Raw genomic sequence first — 16,306 nt, 5'->3', positions numbered from 1 at the left:
AGCAATAAATTACTCTGGATGGTGTGCGGGAATCGTTAATTATAAACTTTAATTATACTTAAAATGTAATGACATGGTACTGTTATCAGTTGGATGTTTCTTTATCTCCAAGTGCAACTCATGAGGCGAGGATAGGGTGGTAAAAGATGCACATAAATTTGCAGCTGTAGGTCTCACTCATTCACACATGATGTGGGCAGGCACTATGAAGGACTGTAGCACAGTTCAGCAACATGACCACTGAATTTTGATATCTGTTTTTTTATTCTGTCATCAGTTGATTTATAATGAGCTTGTAATTTAACTGATGATTTGAGAGGACAAAAAGGTGGAGGTGGTAGAGGAGTGATTATTGAAAGAGCTTCCGTGCATTTTAATGAATGCATACATTATTTTGTTTTGGTTATATTGTAATTGGAGACTGTGGTTGAGTTAATGTTGTCAAGCATGGATTAGATGATGATTGTAAAAATAAGCTTTGTCGTTCTTCAAGCTTTCAAAATTAAGTATCTCTAAACCCTGTTTGAATGTTGGCAGCTAAACAAAAACTCACTGCATTAGTTCATCTGAGGTTTTGTAATTCTTTCCCTTGCCACTGTGTAGGGTTATCTTTCTTCGTCCTTTTAATTTCAAAACAGTTCTACCAAATTATGGCAATAAGAATGTGTTTAGATTTAATGGATGTCAATGGTCAATGAAATTTTTACAACATTTAACAACATTTAAGGGGAAATACAGGCCATTGTAAAACAATTATTTATAAACCCTAAATCCCTTTAGTTATTGTTTTCGGATGTGTCTGTTGTGCTCCTCCTTGAAGCTCTGTGTGCTGCGCTGAAGCTCTGTGCTTAGATTATTTTAAATTATTGGTTTGTCTGCTTTCTTTTGTTGAGGAAGTTTCTGAGTGTGGGGACAAGGAGCGTGATTATGTGTGTGTGAGTGGGTATGAGAGAACAAGAACATAAAATTAAGGAACCTGCTTAAAGTGTACCTTATTGTGGTCATGCCAACAAAGAAAATCTGAACTTGAATTTGAAGAGGAGGAGAAAATGACTTAAGTGTTTGCACTTGCGATAACAGTAAAAGTAGGGGAAAGGGAGTTATTATGCAAACTGAAATATTTAAGAAATCTCTCAGATTATTGCAGTGTAGTTTAGCAACTGTAAAAGCAGATAGCTTCCGTATTTGAACAAGAATAGCATCTCATTACCTCATCTAGAAATTTCCTCTTCAGTCCCCCTACTAGCCTGTTCAACCAAAAAAGTAATAGGCTTGCTTTTGAAATAATTACCATACATGTAGAACTAGGGTTTTTGTTTTTTCCCCCCCATAAACCACACAGTGTGTTTCCTTGTTACAGTCACTTTTGAAATGAGTGATGTTTTCAGTAAGTTCACTTTTATAAAAGGAAACCTGTCAGGTTCCTTGAAACTTCTGCTACTTAAACTTCTGTTTAAAGAGACACGTTTTAAATGATCATAAATAACAATTTAGAGCAAAGAAATCCAAGCATTTATTTCAGGCTGAAAATGCTTCAGAGAAAGGGGACTCTTCTTTAGAGCCACTTTATTTAGTAACGGAAGTTTTGAGCCAATGAGAACAGATTGCCATACTCTTCCACCAATGGAAAGTTAGGATGCTCCAGCTCTTCTAGTAAGCGACAGCTGCATTGGATAAAACGAGGAAGGAGGCTCCAGTGGCATAAGTGGATTTGAGGGCTTGGAAGGAAAACAAGGACGCTAGTTAACGCTGTGTCGTTGTTGAAGGTATGGAATCTGTTTTTTGTTAAAGTTTACAGAGTGTATTTAAGATACATACAGTGATTGGAATAGCATATATAGTGTATTAAGTTTATAGCTAGCAGGTTGACAGTTAGTCACAGTCATTTGTTGGTGGTGGCAAACCAACCAACCAACCAGACTAACTAATAACTAACCCAAGTAAGTCATGTTAAGACCCCGCTCCTTTACGCTGTCGTTAGTTAAGAAACCATTGCTAGCGGATAATGGTTAACTGTAACCAATTTCACAGGCATATAGTCGACTGTCCTTATCTAACGTTATTTCAAGCTAGCCAATGTTAACGTTAAAGGTTAGCTTAGCTAGTTAGCTTTACCCTGTTCCCACTGGGGATGTAACGACAGTGTGGAGGCAACATGGCCAGAAAATGAGCAAAGCTCCGGTGTGACAGCGTTGCCTCTTTTAACAATACAATAGTTCAGTTATGCCAATAAACACTAACATTTTAAATGAGGACACCCTAAAGCCTTTGCTAGCAAGTCAGCTATCTCGTCGTGGACTTAGTTTCTCCCTGCATGTCACACTCAGCTTTGAAAGAACGAACCTCTCCGGCTTGTTGTCTGTCCGAGGGCTACAGCACTGTTCATACACACTAAACAGTCATGCAATTCATCTTATTTTTTACGTGTTATAACAACGGACTAAGCAGCAACTTTTGAAGAAACTTTACTGTATCCAAATTGATATTTTTACCTGTTACCATTCTTTAAAAAAAAAAAAAAAATCGAGATCAATGTTAATACGCCCTTTGTTTTGTACATAGTGTTAGCCGAATGTCACAATACGATGGAGATAGTTCTGTCAAGTAACACACACTACAGATATTTTTAGTTTCCATTAGCCTAGTTCTGTGTAAAGCAACAAGTTATAGACATATGATGCAACTGTCACATTTCAGCAGGAAATAAGGGGTCAAGGAACAACCGTACACCTTTCCATCGACTTCTATAGGACAAGATATATCCAAAATGAACATGAAAGTAAATATATTGGTATTACCCCACTCTCATAAGTAACATGGCTGCAGGTTGTAAATTGAAGATAAATCTGGAGTCATAAAAAGGAGTTAAAGACTTTGAAACTCACAGATGGTATTTCTGTTTCATTGTCATCTCAGTTGCAAAAACTAAGATTTTACCTGTGGTTAAGTTTTTTAAAAATAACTGTGTGGAACTGGATGCCAGTGTTACTTGCGATCTGTAGTACACTAATGATTTTGTTTTTCATGTATCTTTCATTACACAGCACCAGATTCAGAAAGCTTCCATGCATGACTTTGTTGTAAGGAGAAGGTTTCTTAATTACAACACTCACTAAGATATTGTTACCATTAGACTGTAAATTGCATCTAAAATAGTGTGCAGACTGGAAAAAACATATAGTGTATTCTGTTAAATGTGCAGATGTCAGTCTGACTTGCAAATGCTGAAAACTAACCTGTCTACATGTAGTAGTGCTATCTTGTTTTACTTATTTTACTTTTTTTTGGAAGAAAGACTTAATACACTTAATACAAATGTTGAAAGTACTATGTTTCTGTTTTTGTTTTTGAGGTGTGGTTTTGGTGAGGGTATGGAGCACCCTGTACACAGAGGGGAGACGATGCCCATCGGACTGCATGAGAGGTAATGTGCAATGTCTCATGTTCCATTAATTTGTTAGCCACTGTGAATGTATGTATTGGTTCACTTTTACTGAGCACATATCACTTTATAGCTCACAAACCTTGCCAAAAACTCAGGTGGTGTTAACAGACAGCATTAGCTGTCTGTTAAGAATGTAAAGAATGTTACTTATTAAATTACTTTTTATTTTTATTTTTTTTTTAAGCAGTTTTTTGACACAGGACTGCTGGTTAACTACTATTTAACTACACAAATTGCAGCAGTTATCAGTCCTGGTATCAGTCCTGGCTTGGAAATAGCTTCCACTAGGAATCAGCGAGTTAATGAGGTAATCCCTGATTAGGCTGACAGAAAGGAAAGCAGAAGGGCTGTGGCACTCAATGACAAGGACTGAGAACTGCTGCTGAGTCTTACCAGAGTGTCAACTAATGACTTGAAAGATATTATAATGTTTCTGCTACATGTATGTGTGGCAGTCCTCCACACCTGGTTGGTGCTGGCAAACAAGCAAATCTTTTTATGAGCTGACCCCCTGTCTCTGCCAGGCGGCTGCGAGAGAACCATTGTATAGCAAAAACCATGGTGAATCATGTACTTCATTCTCAAGTTCAGACAGAATGTCAGAAAATAACGTTAGTGAATAGTAGAAACACATGAAGATTACTATCAGGGTCCAACACATCACATGGTGGTCACTGAATTTGAAGTTCTTTAGTCATCTTAGTTGTGTTTCTTTGTCCAAGCACTGACTTCTTCTACAGTTGTTTGTGTTTAGACAGGAGTGCCCTTTAACCTGATTAAAAAGACATTTTTAAGATGAAATGTTTGTAGAGATTCAGAGCTTTTTGCAGTATTCTGCTTATGACTTCCAATATGAGTTGAGGCGACACATTTGGCAAAGTTTCCCTTGTCTTGGCTGCAGAGGGATTTTAGTTTGACTGTGAGTGAGAAGAGCTCAGACAAGGTCAAATGGAGAATATGCAGAAACTTTGGTTTGATTATGTAACCGTAGTTCTCTAATTAACATGTGAGTGTATCTCACATTAGAAACATCTTATGCGTGACCTCAACAGAAACTATTGCTCCATGTCAGCCATGATTGGGCACGCACAAGCATATGAATGTCAGGAAGAAATATACTCTGGGCTTACACCACACAATTCAGAAACCTTCTCTGTGCTCCTCATATAAATTCTGTAATTGTGGGCTTCAGCTGTTTCTGATGTGTTGATTTGTTTATGTCCCAGTTACTCTGCAATACCAAATGAGGCAGTATATGTCAGTTATAAAGTTTGGAATGCTGGCACCGGTGGCAAATGAAGACAAAAACCAGGAAGAGGATGGAAGAGTCTGTCTCACATTATGTCAGTACTGTAAATCACACATTAAAAGAAGAGACGTTAGTGACATTTTTCTGGATCTTTTCAGTTAAATGGTACAGGTATAATACCCTGACTGGCAGGTATGAGAAGCGTAGTGACACATCAAATATACCTTTTCTTGTATGCTGTGGTGGTGGTGGTGGGGGGATATTGGCTAATGGTGAAAGAATGAATTTATGGCTAGTGAACTCCCTTTTTCTTTGGCTGGCTGAAATCAAAGTGAGCATCAACAATCAGCGTTCAGTTCATCAAATGCGATGCACAGTAAATATCTTTTCAAGAGACATCATGCTGGTTAATGTGATGTTTGAATTGAGATATGTTTGCAGAGAACAGGACTGTGCATAGAAGATGCAGTGAAGCTCATATAATCATTCAGCCCTAGAGGCTTACCTGCTCTCTGCCAGCTTTTAAATCACTATCACTGCCCTCATCTTGTCACGTTTACTGACAATTATGTGACTTATGCATGTTGACACATCAATTGGCTGGCTAGTTTAAAACATGGCGTTCTTGTCTGATCGTTTTGTTTTATGATTTTTTTTTTTCCTCAGCTTTTAAAAAGGCTAACACTGCTTTCAGACTGAAGCTCTGACCTTGGATAAACCCACGTTTGCTGTCAGTATGAAAATGTCAACTCGCATTTTCCAGCCTAGTTCATGCACTCCAGGTTCAGTGCCTGTTTGACAGATCAGTTTGGAATGAATGTGTGCATTTGACAAGTCCTCAATTTTTGAGGCTGATACTGATCAATATTTGAGAGATTAAAAAATAAGATAGAGATATATATATAACTAATTTGTTTCACAAACACATCACCTAAACAGTCAATGTTGACATAGATTTTTTTTTTAATAGAATTGTGATTAAGGTCCATACATAGAGGGGACATATATATTATATATAGGTGACACTGTTTTTAAATTGCTTCAATTCAATAGTTTTGGCATTTCTGTACTGTTTCTTATCAGCTGGCATGTACATCAATACCAATATATCACCGAGAAGCTAATGGCAGTTTGAACAGTTTTATCAGTCTCGCTCTAATAACTACAGGATTAGTATTGAATCAAGCAGATATTGGCAAGTGACCTCAAGCACCCTCAGCAAACAACGGTCCTACTTTTGCATCACTTTCCCCGCACTGGTTACTGTGTTAAATCTCCATTCTAGACACTGCAGTGACCAATGTTGTTGAACCAGAAACCTGCTATGTCATTCCTGACATACCTGTCATAGTCAAAGCCTAGCCTGCTGGAATATGTAATGCATGTAGATAAAAGCTCAAATTGCATATTTATCGACTTCTCACTGATTTTTATTTGTTACTGTAGGCAGTGCCAGTTGGTTGTATACAGATACAGATTCATCTTGAAATTTGACCTGCGTGATGAAATACTAGGGAGAGGAGGTTGTCTGATGTGTGTTTGGTCCAATCTGTTCAGTTCTCCCTCGCTTGTGAACAGAATTGTAACTGTGTGGAGGTGGATGAGACATTACACCAACTGGATAGGCAGAGTAAAGTATTGTAATTAATGCAGGTGGGGGCAGAGAGCAGACTGTCTGTCCACAGTGTGAGCAATCCAAAAAAAAAGCTATTTCTCAGAATAACCCAAGAAAGAGTACTTAATAGTGCTAAAAAGTAAATTAACATCTTTTATTTTATTATTGCTCTGCTATTTGTTAATTTGTATTATATAGAGCAGTGAAAGTATATAATATATTTAAAAAAAACATTTAAATCCATATGGGAGTTGGGTGCAGTTTTGGTTGGACAGTCACATTGTAGAACTGAGGATAACAGGTGTAGCGCTGAGCTGACAGGCTTTGACAGAGGAGATGTAATGACTGCTGCCTTTGCTGGAGAGATGAACCCATTCTGCCATTTACAGTATAAGCTATTGTGGCCAAAATGTGTGGTGACAAGGTTGTTATGAGGATGGAGCTGCAGGTGGTAGAAGAAGGCGAGGAAAGAGTCATGACCAAGATTTAAAGGACTCTGTCTTTGCCGGGAGACTTGTGAACCATAATGCTCTGTGGTTTTGAAAGCAGCACAAGCAGCCACATAAGGTAGCCATTTAGCTTAATAAAGGAATCAGCTGGTTCAAGATTTTCTTTTTTGTTTTTCCCTGATGTTGGAGTAGACAAAACTATCTGGCTTAAAGTTGGTGTTTAAGTGATCAGCAGTACTGCAGCCATTGTAGTGTGGTTTGTCTGGGGGTGGGTTTGTATGAGCGGACAGATGTATGTCATAGGCAGAAATATCCCTGAGCGACTGGGCATTGTATTTGTACACGTATGTTGTGTAGTTGAAATTTGACACAAAAACAGATCATCTGGACCGATGTGCAGCTTTTTTTAGGGAGTTATTTCAAGGTCTATTAACTTCCATTTGAACACTTGTTGTGAAACTGTTTATGTATTAGCTTCCTATGCCACCTTGACCACTTGCAGTTTTCAGTATTTTTGCTGCTTTGTTTGGTGTATGTATCTGTGAATCCTGAGACTGACTGTGTATCCTGTTTTTGTGGGTTCCATTGCTTCTTCAGTTATTTGACTCATACTGATGTGTTTTTGTTTTTGTTTTTTGGTTGTTTTTTTGGGTCGACGTGCCACCAGCTAGTGTTGTTAACTAGTTGTTCCCTTTTTTGAAGTGGTTGAACTGGAATTTGTCTGTTCGATACTGGGCAGGACAAAATCCACTGAAACTACACCCGCATGCATCTGTTTGGGTGTGGTTCACTTTTATCTAAGTCGTCTTTGTACATTTTATAGAATTATAAATGCCATCAGAAGTTGTTGCTTCTCAGTCCATAATGAAATAAATGTAACTGATTTGATTAAAATGGTCAGTTTTCAGTAAAATTGGATTTTTTTCCCTCTTGTAATGTGAAGCACCTGCTTACTAAGAAGTTGAACCAACTCTGGTCATTGACATTTTTTAACTTTATGCTTATAATCTGCCCTACCCATCACTCAAGTTTATCAAGCTCAGTAAAGCCTTGACAGACTTGGCTGATGCAAGCTGACACTGTTGTCAGACACTGTTGTCCAGTCTTGTTCGTCTGAAGTGTGCAGAAACGTTTTCTGTGTCAAGGTTACTTTAATCATCGCAGCAAAGCATTGAGTGGTTTACCTGGAGAATGACACAGAGGTGGAGAGAACAGTACCTTGCAAAGAAAATTCTGAAATTACAATGGCTGCCTCAACCCATAAATGCTCCAGAATAATGCTCATTCATCCCACTTTGTTTTATTTAACAAAAACACAAAATAAAGCCATGTCCAAAAACGATGGTGGAAAAACCTATAGATTCAGTGAAGGAGTTTCTGATCATGTGTTCAGAGTTATCATTTAATTTGGTGTCACAGCTCTCAAAGTCTCAAAACTGTGGACTGCCATGGTGACAAGACATATAGTGAAAAGATAATATAAATTAAATTCTGTAGCGTTTCATCAGTGCATCCACTATGAAAATAATGTGTTGTTAGGGCCACTGTTTTCTTGATAAACTTAAAACCTACTTTCATTGTATAAGGAATCACTGGATTTCAAGTTTCATCTGATAGATTTTATTTTAGCATTACTGCTGACTGAAATTTGACTTCCAGAAAACCATGTTTAACCCTTAGAGGATAGCAGATTTATTTGGTTCAAATTAATTAAATTGTATAAATTTCATTATAGTTTTTTTTCTTTCTCCTACTACTTTTATTTCCCCTTTACTTCTTTCTATAGCAGGCCCAGAGCTGTAATCACAACTCCTTTAACAAGGTGGCACTGTTGCTTAGCTACTGGGCTATTCACAAATCCTGAGAGGGTGATGGGAAGGCAGGGCTTCTTCCCCCTCCTACCACGAGACAACAGTGAATGCAGCAGGGCAAGTAGTCGTGGTGGATGCAATCTATTGGCTTCTCAGTGCTGCCGCTAAAGTCACAACCCTGACTATAGCCTGCACTGCCTCTACCAGTGTATTTCTGTAGCTGCTGCTGCTGCTGCTGCTGCTCTCCCTCCCCCTTAAATGGTGTGGGCAGAGTGGGATGGAAGTCTGCATTGGAAACCTTTTCATGGAAATGGTCTTTGCTGTTGGTATTGCTGTAGCACCATTCTGGTGACAACAACATGCCGTTGAAATGGAAAAGCGGTTCTCCTGTCAGCTGGAAATTCCCAGTGCCAGTTCTTAAGACATCCAGGTCCTCACCCCTTTCGCCTGCATACATGTGAGTAAGAGCTAAATAGCGTTTGCAGTATACCTTAGTGGCATTGCATATAAAGATGGATTTGTTTGTTTTTCAGTTTTAAAGATATCTTTTTTTTTTTTTTTTGTAAATTATTGTGACATTATTTTTTGTTGCAGACCTAATTAGGCAGAATGCGATTGAGCCTTGTAGTGTGTCAAGAGATTTGCCTTGTCCAGCATGCATTTTATGGTTCGCTGGCAGAATGCTTTTCTCCTGGGCAGAAGGACTCATTTTGCCGCTAGTCTGGACATGGCAGGCACCACATCCCCGACTCTTGCCCTCTCCCTGCGGCTATGTTTATTTGGGAACAGGGACTCAGCAGCTTGGGAGGAGCCTGCCTTTGTCAGGATGTCTGGCGTGCCCTGGTTTAGAAGCTATTGTCATCTGCTACTGTTCAGGAGGGGGGGAAGGGTAGAATGGAAGTGCTTCACTGTGCCTCTCGCCATCCTCTCTCTTTACCCCTTTTCCTGAGCTCGGCTGAAAAGGACAAGTGTCTTGTTTGACTTTTGATCAGTAATATGGCTTCGGCTAAAAAGAGAGAGAACCAAAATCATGTCAAACCACTCCCCCCACACAGTTTTCAAGTCAAGGTAGGCTAGTTGATAGCCTAAAGGTAATTTCAAAGGCTAAGAAGACTTGGATGGATTTTTTTTTTTTTTTTTTTACCAAACTGGATTTATGCAGTCTGCAGTTATCATACGGCTTTACTTAGAAGCTTAAGAACTTGATTTTGCTAGTTTTACTGAAATGTTTATTTTAAACATTGCTGCACCAGAGCAGGAGAAATCTGTGCTCTAACCTCAGTTTTGGCACTTTTCCTTTTAAATGTTCTCAATGAAACAGGTGATATCTGCAGCACGGCTAATTATAAATGTGCAAAATACAGTATGCCTGTACATTTATATAGCCCCACCTTAAAGCCCTAAGCCCCACAGAAGTCTTGACTAAATGATTTCACTGAATATGCAGAAGGACACAATGCTTCACTATTGGCACTGCTGACTTGGTAATAATGGATTTAATCTTTATTTAACCAAGGCAGTTTAACTGGAACGCCCTGCCTCTCTCACACACACACACACACACACACACAGCTATTCATATCCACACCTGCAAGCCACCCAGTATGACCGCAACCTTAGCTCATGGCCACTGAGCAGCTCCCCTGGAGCAGCTGGGGGTTAAGGGTCTTGCTCAAGGGCACCTCAGTAGTTGTACTGACTTAGGGAAACACAGCCTTTTTCACTGGTAAATATTCTTGATAGTTATGGACCTTGTACCTGTGGAGAAATATTTTTTCTGTACTTCTGTATGTGTTTTTTTAATCACAATACCCTGTAGTATTTCTTTCACATGATAGCAAGTGTTTATATTATTCAATAATTTTTAATTTCTCTACAAATAGTCATAGATTCACTCAGTTCTATTACATCCCAGGGTATTTAAAGTCCTTTTTTCACTTGTATTGTTGTGGCATAGTGGCAGATTATTTCAGAGCTCTGCCAGTATGCACACACTGGCGAGTGGAGCATATTCAAACCTTGAAGCTGCACCTTACTCTGCCCAGTGTGGCTCAGCCCCACCAGACCACCTTCTATTTTGAAACGTGTATATTGTAAGCTGTGTTTTTAGGCAGGCTGATATTGGGCCCCCAATTATAGGTTACTCTGTGGTCAGGGAGAAGTCACTCTTTATAGGCCCTTTGACTGGTGCCTCTGTCTGTTTGGCTTTAGAGACATTTTTAACTTGGTATGCTGGTAGGGTAATCTTTCTATAGGTGTCCAAAGCAGCAGAATGATGGAGGAAACAGAAGACAGAGTTTTTGGAATATCTGACGTACATAATGTATGAAGAATTAAGATGTGTTTGCACAATGTTCTTGGCTGTCTTGAAACCACCCTAATCTATATATAGACCGGTGAACTGCCTGTGGTGCAGATTTCATGCTAGCAAGGAATGGTAAAGGTTCCCTGCCAGTATGGCCCATGGAATAATCTTCAGCTCAGTAAGAAGTCGCTGGGTTTATCTTTCATTCCACAAAAAAAGTCCTTGAAATGAATGTCATCCCTCATCTTACAGTGGTTCAGTACTAAGCACTTAATATGTGTGACTGCTGTCTTTAATAATCACCTCTTGAAGGCGTCATGGTGAGCCAGCAGCCTTAACTGCAGCAACGCCTGTTCGAGTCCAGTCAGGGACCTTTATCCCATGTCATACCCATTTTCTCTCTCCCCTTGTACCCTGTCACTCTTTGTCAGCAGTCTAATTAAGGCAAAATGCTAGAAAATCAATCTCTCAGAGACAATCTAAAGAAGAAATCACATATTGCATGTTTTGACCTTCATGTTTTTCTTTAGCACATTAGAGTGTAAAAGTGGCTTATCATCTGCTGTGCCTTGGTTCTACTGATTTAGATTTATTTATTTATTTTTTTTGGTTAGAGTGTTGAGACTTAAGTTAATGCCACTGTGACCAGATTAAATACCACGGTGATTGTACAGCTATAGGTAAAATGAAAGCTTTGAAAGTCTGTTTAACAGATTTTTGCGAATGTAGACGCTTCACATGTCTCATGTGGCTGTCAAATCCTTCTGCTGCTGCTGAATCCTCAGTGCTGCTGCCATGAGAGGATTTTCTTTTTTTCTTTTTTTTTTTTTTTAACAGTCTCTGAGGTAAATAGCCCATTAGTTTTCATACATTTCTTTAAAACCTACTTCGTTGCCAACCTAGATTAATTTGTTCGATTGATTAAATCATTCATCTAATTCAAAATAATCAAAACATAGTTGATTTGACAGTTGACATAAAACTGAATAAGAGCTGGGTTTGCGCTGGTGGATTTGCATTCACTTTGACTTTGAACATCAACTTCCACTGACAAAAAAAGACTTCATAATTCAAAATTCATAAAACAGTGGAATTTATCTCAAGGGTCTCACCAGATATATCACTGTGTGATTAATGTGTTAATTGGGCTCAGGGATGATATGTCAGCAGAGATGTTAGAACTACAATGCAGTTTGTTAGCCAACATGTCTGATTTTAATGGAAGGCAGAGAATCAGCTAGCCAGTGTGCTACATCAGCTAAAAATCAGTGCATCTGAAACAGCCTGCTCTGAAATGAAGACATTACAAGTGATTGATAAATATGCCCTCTAAATGCCTGGCTAGATAGTCACTGATCACAGCGCTGTGAAACAACATATGATAATTATCATAAAACATTTTAGATTAGCTTGCTTAATTGTTTGCTTGAAAACTGAATATTGAATGCCCCCTTCCCGAGCAACATCTGCCACTGTTTTTAAATGAGGCCAGTGCTGTGTCACGGTTTTGATATTCATAAGTGTCCAGCTCCGTGTGCACACACTCACACACGCAGTGCATCAGTCACAGGTGAACCTGAGCCACACGTGCCTTGTTGGGGAAAAATGATCAACTTTAGAGAATCGTGGTGGAGCTTTTAATTTACCTGCCCTTTGGAATGGACATTAAGTTCTCGCTGACTTGTGGCCATTTTGTACAAAATGCAGTAGCCACCCAGGGATCATTTATTTTCACTGAAATGCCAGAGGGGCGGCACAGCCAGTCTGGCTGGCAGAGCATCAAGTGAGTTCAGTCAGGTGAAACAGTCATGTCTGTACTCATCACTCTCACACACACACACACATTTGCCTACTCAAAGCTGAACTGTGATGAAGTTAGGTGGAGTTTCACAACACAGTTGACTAGTCACTGGATGTTATTGTGTCTGACAAAAATAAATCAAAAAATCCTGCAGCATCGTAGAAGTCTCTCATTGCATAGATTATCAGGTTCACCGTGTTCCTGTCTAGGTGCCAGAACGTGGTTTAGAATAAGAAAAAAGACCTGCAAAGTCCTCCTCCTTAACAAAGGTAAACTTTGAATTCTGACCCATTCATTGGGTCAGGTCAGAGCTACTTTACTCCTTATCAGTTCCAGCTTTTTACACTCTGTTGGTAGTGTAGGGTTTTTCCTGCTGCTGTACCTTTTGCTCCGATCACACAGTTGCACATTTAGCAGTTGTAACAATCCCCTCGTAATGGAAAGTGGACCACACTGGGACAGTCATAGGAATTAAAAGTATTTATGAATTTCAGCATTGCTGACCTGTATGATTACATGAAGGATTATATATTATATGAAGGTTTAGATAGTGACGAATTAAGCCCCTTTGTGTACAAAGCTACGCCTCTCTACTCATTTGAGTCCTGGCAAATTTATGCTGACGCTTCTTAGTACCTATTCCCTTGACACATCTCTTACCTTTTCATTTAGAATCTGGATTCAGTCCTCGGGTACACGTACCCTGCTACACATGCTGAATAATTCCTCAGACCTGCAATGGCAGTACAGAACAGCCTATCTTGTTGCTATTTCTAAAAATATTAATGCAAACTTTCTTTACAAATGTTATTCAGGCTGTCCTTTTTGATTTCACGTCCTCAGCGAGGTCATGTTCCTTCTTACAGCATCCTTCAGGTTAATTTAGCATTTGGTACATGTGCACAGATTGTCTGCTCCACCCACACGCAAACACGCTCTGAAGCTTGTTTGGCTTAACCACTTGTGATGCAGGTTGAAACTGTGGGCCTGAGACTTAATTTTAGGTACTCATAAATTCCCCAGCCCCTTTTGATGTGAAAGCCCTGACCTTAAAGTGCTCTCTGATTATAAAGCGTAATTACAGATTCATTATGGCACACAGACGGCTAAGATTATTAGCAGCGATTGGAGCAATTATCTGGAGATCGTGGCCAATCTGTCCTGGACAGGGTGGACGTACTGGAAATATCATTGGACCTAATAAGTAACACTTTTCGTGACAACTCTTACTTACACGTGGTCAAAAATGTGAGGAGACTCACAGTCAAGCAGCATAATCACTAAACCCAGAACCTTCAGGCAACGCATGCATGCATACATTTTGTGTTTACGTCTTAAAGATATCTTCTCATAAATAAAACTCCTGTTGTATAACCTGTTCAAAGTAGCCAGTTTTTCAGTGTCCAGCAGTTCATTTAAAACCTGCAGTTTTCATGGTATTCCATTTTAAAACCAGTCTGTAAATAGTATAGAGCAGCTATCCTTTCAGTTAGTTAATCCAGAGCATTAATTATGGAAGTGCATCAGAATGGGCAGAGCAAACAACATTTGTCAGACACATGGGACACAGATGTTTGAAGTAGTCTGATAAGTGATCGTCTCCATTTCTACTGGAACTCTGTGAATGGATGAAAAAGAAAATGGAGTATCTCAACTGGACAGCTTATGGCTCATTTTTGTATTTTGCTGCATTAAAAATGTCTATATTCATTACAGTGATGAATATATTCCCATTTTGAGATTGCAGTCTATCCACCAGACATGCTGTCACATTTTAGATGCACCAAAGTCTGTTTGATGGAATGGAGACGGTATGAGAGAAGAATTTTAAGACTGCACAGCTACCTCCTCTTGTCTGCCGTATTGCTTTTCCCTGTGTGTGTGTGTGTGTGTGTGGTGGGGAAAGGGAAACAAGAGTTGCACCCAATTTGCTGAAATGCTGAAAGAATTTCTCCTTCTCAATTGATGATTTATTTATTTATTTATTTATTTGTCAGTTGAGTTAAAGCAAAAAAAAGTGTTGTTAATGCAGGAAAGATGGAGAATCCTGATAAAATATGCAGCTGCTAAATTCAGGCATGGTTGTACAGCGCAATAATCATATGGCTACTCTGCTGTATGTTGATTGGTTTGGTATTTGGTGGAAGTGTTTAGCATACTAATTTTTTAAAATGGCATCCATAGACAAACTCTGCAATAATAGAAATCCAGGTGTTACTCTGCCTCACATTTGCAAGTGGGACACAGCAGCATAGTGTCACTGTGTTGCTTGTATTGCAAAGTGTCTTTTTTGTTTGTTTAAGTGGCATAAAAGTTCATTTAGGACCACATTTTATAAAAGTGAGAAGCATTGCGGGACCATTGTTTTGGGTTGGATGATATTAAATAGAGGCTTCTATTTTCTGCATCTCTGTAAAAGGTACTTGAATGTTACTGCATCACAGGATGGTCATCTTTTTTTTTTCCCCCCCCAGAAGAAGCTGTTCATCATTTAACGTTATTGCATTGCTGTGCTCTGTGATTGAAATGATTCTTCAGTGCAGGTGTCTGTCATTGCTCTGCTTGCTAGGACAAATAGAGATTTCCCTTCTGACTCCACTCACATCACTTCAGAGGTTTTCAGGGAGCTGCCCTTGTTTAGTTTCCATGCACCTCATCGTCTTTTCTTGTGCCTTCTCTATTTTTTATGTGAGTGGTCTGGATTCAGCCGCTGGTGTGTTATGTTCTTACTGCAAACTCATTCCTGGAGTTAGTGATCTTGTCAGAAAAGATGAGGCACGTATTGTTTTAAGATTGACTTGTGGGGAAAAAAGTGAACCCATCATTTTGAAACATGGGTGGAAAAGTATTCAATTCCAACCATACAAGTTCTTAGTTATTTGTTCCAGAAACCATGACATTGCTCTTTCAGATATTCAGAACCTGAAATAGATGAGATTAACGAAGTTTCTTTCAGTGCATGGCTAAACATGACAAGACAGCAAAGCTATACTCATTAATCTTTTAAGACCCTTCCACTGTTATCCCCAGGAAAAAGCCATGTTGACTTTTGCTTCCTGAACTGTCACTGGTGGAAGGATGTTTTTAAGCTTTCCACTGACATGAAGGGGCTGGATAGACTGCTCCCCTTGTTACTCCAGTCCTTCTTTTCAATCCTCCAACTTCCTCCTCTGCCTCTTAATTTTTCCTTCTGCCCCGTCTTTCTCCTGGCCCAGATCAAACCCTAAATTGATGAAAATGAAGGTAACTTTGCTGCTTGTGCAAAGTGTCACTGATATTAAAATAGGACCCATAGCACAGCATGTCTGCGATTTGTTCTTTTCATTGTAGTTAGCAATGTTTGTTTTTTTTCAGTGCTTATGGGAATAAAAACCATGTGGGCAAATGGTCCATAGTGTAAACACAAGCAGTGGCTGGACTAATCCAATCACAGGGCTTTGTTTTTGTCATGTATCCATCTACCAGGTTATCTTTTTATTTATTCAAGTTAGAGCCTGAAACAAAAACCTTCCTCTGTACCATCGCTATACATACCAAGCGATGGCTCTTCTCTAATTGAACTGGTACTGTGAATGTGGCAGCCAACTGTTAATGTGATTGGGGATCTAAGATACTAACAGATTGTAAATAT

At 39.2% G+C, this 16,306-nt stretch overlaps 1 protein-coding gene across 2 annotated transcripts in view; it reads left to right on the top strand.

Moving 5' to 3' along the window:
• The first annotated feature begins 1,686 nt into the window (after window positions 1–1,686).
• The window catches only part of klhl13 (kelch-like family member 13), a 34,875-nt gene continuing 20,255 nt past the window's right edge, over window positions 1,687–16,306 (top strand). The window contains exons 1-2 of one of the 2 annotated variants that reach the window (XM_041052140.1): window positions 1,687–1,766; window positions 3,353–3,424. In XM_041052140.1, the coding sequence (XP_040908074.1) occupies window positions 3,372–3,424 (53 nt within the window). In that variant the 5' untranslated portion in view covers window positions 1,687–1,766; window positions 3,353–3,371. Of the gene's footprint in view, window positions 1,767–3,352; window positions 3,425–8,827; window positions 9,027–16,306 lie in introns of those variants that run through there. The other variant, XM_041052139.1, reaches the window with a different exon arrangement.

The sequence above is a fragment of the Toxotes jaculatrix genome, chromosome 12 (assembly GCF_017976425.1).
Source record: "Toxotes jaculatrix isolate fToxJac2 chromosome 12, fToxJac2.pri, whole genome shotgun sequence".
NCBI lineage: Eukaryota > Metazoa > Chordata > Actinopteri > Toxotidae > Toxotes > Toxotes jaculatrix.
This window is presented reverse-complemented; position numbering and strand designations above follow the sequence as displayed.